Source organism: Alligator sinensis, unplaced genomic scaffold, assembly GCF_000455745.1.
Source record: "Alligator sinensis unplaced genomic scaffold, ASM45574v1 scaffold215_2, whole genome shotgun sequence".
Classification (NCBI taxonomy): domain Eukaryota; kingdom Metazoa; phylum Chordata; order Crocodylia; family Alligatoridae; genus Alligator; species Alligator sinensis.
In genome coordinates this window covers 1363758-1369101 of record NW_005842400.1, presented here as the reverse complement: position 1 = coordinate 1369101, position 5344 = coordinate 1363758, and the positions used below count along the sequence as shown (strand labels likewise).

Below are 5344 nucleotides of genomic sequence, written 5' to 3'. Positions count from 1 at the left end.
AGCCTAAAGGAGTAAGGAGGCTGCAGAAGTTCAAAACCGAGGCCCAACACAACTGCTGTTCTCCCTTGGGTGCTCTCATGCTCACCCCTCCCCAGAAGCTCACATTACAACTTTATTCACGCAAGTGTCGGTACTATGAATCTGGGCTCATAACCATTCAGTTAAAGATAAATTAAAAGAAGAGGGGGGAGGAATGGATGAGGTGTCTCCATAACATACATCCTGAGAGCCACATCATCTCACACCTCCTGGAGAGACAACTGGGAAAGAGAGAGATACAGATTTCCATTTTATTTTAAAAATCTGTCTTTATTTGCAGCATCAAACCACAGAGCACAGCAGCTCAGCTGGGCTTCCCCTGCCTCCTCTCACTTGAAGCATGGGGCTGCTGGGCCAAAGGGTGGTTAAGAAGGGAACAGGGACTATCAGCAAGATGCCCTCTTTAAATACAGCTTCCACTTGACTGAGGTTGAGGAGCTGAGAGGAGACCAGCATACTGTGCGTGTTGGGGGACAGGGGGTGGGGAGTGGTAATCACAGCTTTCCTGGACTTTCTTGATCCAAATCCACCCCTTTAGTGGCCACACAGCTCTCACTGCTGCTCCTTCCAAGTGCAAAAGGTTCCTTTTCATGCCTTGCTCACACTGCCCCCATGCAGAGAAGGCACTCTGAGCTGTGAGAGACATCCCCCTCCTCCAAGGCCCAGGGTTCAAGCACTGATAAACCTCTCCCCCTATACCTCCAGCCCCAGTATCACAGGCTGCCTTCCACTCAACAACAGTGCAACCACCATCACACACAGGTCAACCCAAAAAGAACTCCAACCCCCCCGCCAGGGAATCATATTTATTGCTATAGTGAAACAGATGTAGAGGATGGGATAAGGGAGAAGCCCCATGATTAGGGGTTGGCCTGGCCAAGAGAAACCGCACTCAGTTAGTGCCAGCCTTCTTTCCAATTGCCCCCTTAGAACCTGCTGCTCTCCATGATCCTGCTTCACTGGATGACTGGGGCCGAGCGGTCGTTGGTGACGGTGGGACGCAACTTGACTGTGGCAAATGGGTTGGTGCCTCTGAAAGAAGAAAGGAAGCAGGAGGAATAAAGGCTCTGGAAATATTATCCAGCCACCACAGTAGCAGAGAGCAGGCCATTTTAGTACTGCTGGATAGCAGCGCCCTTTTCCAGGGGACTTGCAGTGTCCCTCACGACTAAGTGTGGGACATGCTTCTGGGATGGAAGTATGTGTTCTCTTCCCAGTGGTATTCAGTGGATGAATCCCAAGTTAATACATCTCTTCCACAAGGGTATTTTGCTATTTCTCCAAGGGAGATTGGAGAGATAGCACCTCCCTCCCCCTCCCCATTAGCCTCTCTGTATAATTCATAAGAAGAGCAATTGGTCAGTGATGATGGAGTTGCATGCCTTCAGGGGCAGCGGCAAGTGCTTAAGTCAGAGAGGAAGGGAGCACAGCTTCCCTTCCTCTCCCAGGCTTGGGTTGCCAGGGCTTCTCTTTCAATTTGCTTCAGTCACTGCAAAGCAGGATTGAAGGTGCAGATGCATAACACCAGAGTAACTTGCATCAGCTTTGTAAACCAACATCCAATTGAGAGCCACAGTTCTCCTGTAATAGCTGTGCACAATATGGGCTATTCCAGTACTTTGCCACTAGGAGGCAGGGCAGCCAATAATAGTCTGTTTGCAACCAGCCAGGGAATACTCTGGGATGAATTTGACTAGGGCTGAGGACACACTACTTGTACACCAGGGTAATTTACACTAGAGTACAGTTACTCTTGACTTTGAGGGGTGACTTTTCCGTGTATCCATCCCACGTAAACCAGACTAGGCTGCTGTAACTGTGCTCTGTGCCCTGAAATATCTCCAATTGTTCTGCCGCATCCCATCCCTCTGGCTTCTCCCAAAAAGTCTCACCTATTTCATACTCTCTGAATCAAATATTAGAGACAGAGAAGATGTAGCAAATCCTCTAGTCAAGCTCCAGGGAACAGTTTGCTCTCTGTTGTTTGGCCTATATTAAAAATGCTGCCACCACTTCTTTTGGAGAACAAAAATTGACTGACCAATCATCCTCTTGGTCAGGAGATACCTCAGCTTTCCCCTTTCTTTTTATTAAATCCCATCACTCCTTATTACACTTTCATTTTAACTCATTATACCTTCTCCAACAGGCAGCCATGAACAACTGGACACGTCACCTCCTCAGCCTGGGAGATGTTACTTCTATTCTTCCAAGAGAGAATAGATGTGGCTCCAGGGGTCTTGCTAGATCTGTTTCCCCACCTCTCATTCTTTGTTCTGTTATTTTACTTGGGACATGAGTTAGCCTTACAGGAATGATCACAATCACCCTTACTTCTTTGTTTTGAGACACTGGCATCACATTTCCTTTTCTTTATACATGTCCTTAGACCTTTCCAAAGAATAGCATAGCACCCACACAGCACCAAGCCCTCAGACCAACTCACCGAGGAAAGAGTTCTGGGGGTTGTTCCAGTGCAGAGGACTTCTGCAATGAAGAGAGACAACAGGGAGAAAACTAAGAGCAAGTGCATTTTACAAGTTAGACACACAAAGAGAAGGGGACATGCATGCACGCACAAACACACACAGGGTGGAACTGTCAAAAGTGCCTATAAATGGCCCCACAAAGATCCCAGCTGTTTTCACACCAGGCATTCTACAGCCAGGAGATGGGAGCCAGGCTCCACTGCTGCTGATCCAGGCTGGATCAGAATTAGAAGCGAAAGGCTCTATACCTCCCAGTCTTGAATTCCAGGAGCTGTCCCATTCCCCCTGCCTGGGGCTGGACTGGAACCAACATGTGACCTAGAGGAGACAGGCTAAGTTCCTTGATCCCTGAACTAGGCAGGCCTGGAACTTCTCAGGATGTAATGCTGCAGATTTCTCAGTTCCTGGGACCATCCAGTTCCCTCCAGCCTGGGAATGGATTGGCACCGGTGACCTAAAGAGGTGGACTCCATACCCCAATCCCTAGAGACAGATCTGCCCTTGCCCTACCTCAGGTACTCAAGGGATATGTTTCTCCACTCCCTTCCTTCCTCTCCCCCAACCTCCTGAGATCACAAGGTTGGTGCTGTATTTTTATTTAACTTGGCCTGGCCCACCCCACCCTTCAGAAGAGGACCCCCAAAAGCACTGGCCACTATGCTTCAATGGAAAAGAAGGATGGCATCTCTGTTAGCTGGTCCCCAGCCCAGCCCAACTCCATCACTCCTGGTCCTACTGTTAGCAGAAAGAGCTGCTGCCCTGGAGCCACCAGAAGTCAGGCTGGGAAGTCATGGAGAAGAGAAGTAGGCTGAAGGGTCCCTGGTAGGTGAGAAAGAGAAGTGAGGGGGACACAGGGCTACTTCTAGCCTGGGGAGCCTGGGATTGGAGAGAGGAGCTACTGTTAAGGAGAGCAGGGAGGACCTGGAGGTACACAGGTACAGCTATGCAGAGAGCAGACAATGCCAACCCACAGCAGAGAGCACCAGGGAGGGGATTTGTGCCCTGGAGAACTAGAATTAGATCAGGTGGGAGGGGGGTAGTCAGGAACAGCACTATAAAGCTCCCACCCTGCTGAGTTCCCATGACTTAAACCTGGCCTGCTCATTCCCACTTCACACATCACTAGTCAAACAAGTAGACAGCATTGGTGATGCTGCCCCTTCCCAATAAGCTTCAGCAGAAGAGGTGCATACCTGAAAAGAAGGTCAGCATTTCCTGACAGGCACACCCTAACCCCAAAGGTCACCTCTCACCATCCCAGCTAAGGGGGATGCTGGATTGTCACCACACACACTCACCTTCGAGTCAGAGGAATTGGTTGTCACATTGCTTCTGCAACTGTCTGAGGCTAAGGAGCTTGGTGACTGGGGCTGGGCAGCATTGTGCCAATAATTGCTTGCTGATGGGATGCTGGGTCCGTCCAGGAGATCATCCATGCTGTGGCTACTTCGTAGTGGGAAGGATCTGAGCAGGAGTGGAAGGTTGATGGGTGAGAGTCCAAGAGGAGGAAGAATGTGGAAAGGGCAGAGCAGAGATCTGGGGAGCACTGCTTTGAGGCCTCTCCAGGGGGAATGTAGAATTGGGGATTCACCTAACCAGAGTTGCGGAGGCCTCCAAAAAGGTTTTGCCCATATTTGAGAGCCATCCTGGAAATCTGTGCCCATGGGCACCAGTGGCCTTAGACAGCTTGTTGAGCTTGCACAAAGGCCTGATCCTGAGCCCACAGCTCCCCACAGGACATGGTGTCAGGTGGACATTCACTTGCCTTCACGACTTACAAACACGCACTTGAGCAACTGCACAAGTGTGCTGAGCTCCCATTACCTGGTGGTTGGCTCCTCCGAGTGTCTCATTTCCTCCATGGGCTTTACATATGCTTCAGGGAACCAGCCACACCTAGGACCACACAGACAGAGGGGCTAATGAGCCCTTACATAAAAAAAGTAAGAAGTGCCATACTGGGTCAGACTAATGGCCCATCTAGCTTAGTATCCCAACTCCAACAGTGGCAGCAGTGAATGCTTTAATGGGAGAGCATTAACCCAGGTATATCTAGAGCAGTGGTTCTCAACCTCCAGAACTTTTGTGAACTGAGCAGCAACCCCTTTCAAAAGCTTCTTGCAGAGGGGCCAGGCAAGTAGAGCCTTAGCCTGTCCTTATCTGCTTATCTCCACACCCTTCCTGCAGCATTTTTCCTGCAGCACCCTAGCAGGGTGCCTGCAGCACCCTAGCTGAGAATCACTGATCTATCCCCTATTCATTACCCACCATGGTATCGACCATTATTGGTTTAGAGATGCCAAAGGGAAAGCATCTCCAAACATTTTGTTCAAGAGCTATTCATAGATCTAGCATCCTTGAATTTGTCTAGTCCCTTTTTGAACCTGGCTATTCCCTCTGCCTATAACCCTTCCTGTGGCAAGGAATTCCACAAGATAGCAATGTACTACATAAAAAAGTACTTTCTTTTGTTAGGTTTAAATCTGTCCCCCACTAATGTCAGTTGTTGGGTAGCAACACTTTGTGCTTCTGAGTTCAGCTATGTCCCATGGGACCTACATGGTCAGGACACTTACTGCAAGAAAGTTAATTTGGCCTCTAACAGACACAACTCACCAAGATCTTGGTCCCACATCTCCAAAAGAGAGCATTTCCTGCCTAGAGATGTTGCTAGCCCCTTGGTTCTGCAATGTCTGAGGGAAGGAGACCTTCTACTGACCCACCAGAACCCAGCTTCCTGCAGCAGCTGAGCTTTCTTTGGAGTGCTTCTGCCCAAAGTAGGAGAGGGCTTGCTTAGCTTTTGGGATCTGCAAGGC

At 49.5% G+C, this 5344-nt stretch overlaps 1 protein-coding gene across 2 annotated transcripts in view; it reads right to left on the bottom strand.

Annotated features, from left to right (window-relative positions):
• Positions 1-288: 288 nt before the first annotated feature.
• BAIAP2L2 (BAI1 associated protein 2 like 2) overlaps positions 289-5344 on the bottom strand; it is a 17372-nt gene continuing 12316 nt past the window's right edge. For both annotated transcript variants that reach the window (XM_025211307.1, XM_014522820.2), the window contains exons 12-15: positions 4353-4424; positions 3827-3992; positions 2486-2526; positions 289-1071 (exon numbers count right to left, since the gene is read on the bottom strand). In XM_025211307.1, the coding sequence (XP_025067092.1) occupies positions 996-1071; positions 2486-2526; positions 3827-3992; positions 4353-4424 (355 nt within the window). In that variant the 3' untranslated portion in view covers positions 289-995. The remainder of the gene's footprint in view (positions 1072-2485; positions 2527-3826; positions 3993-4352; positions 4425-5344) is intronic.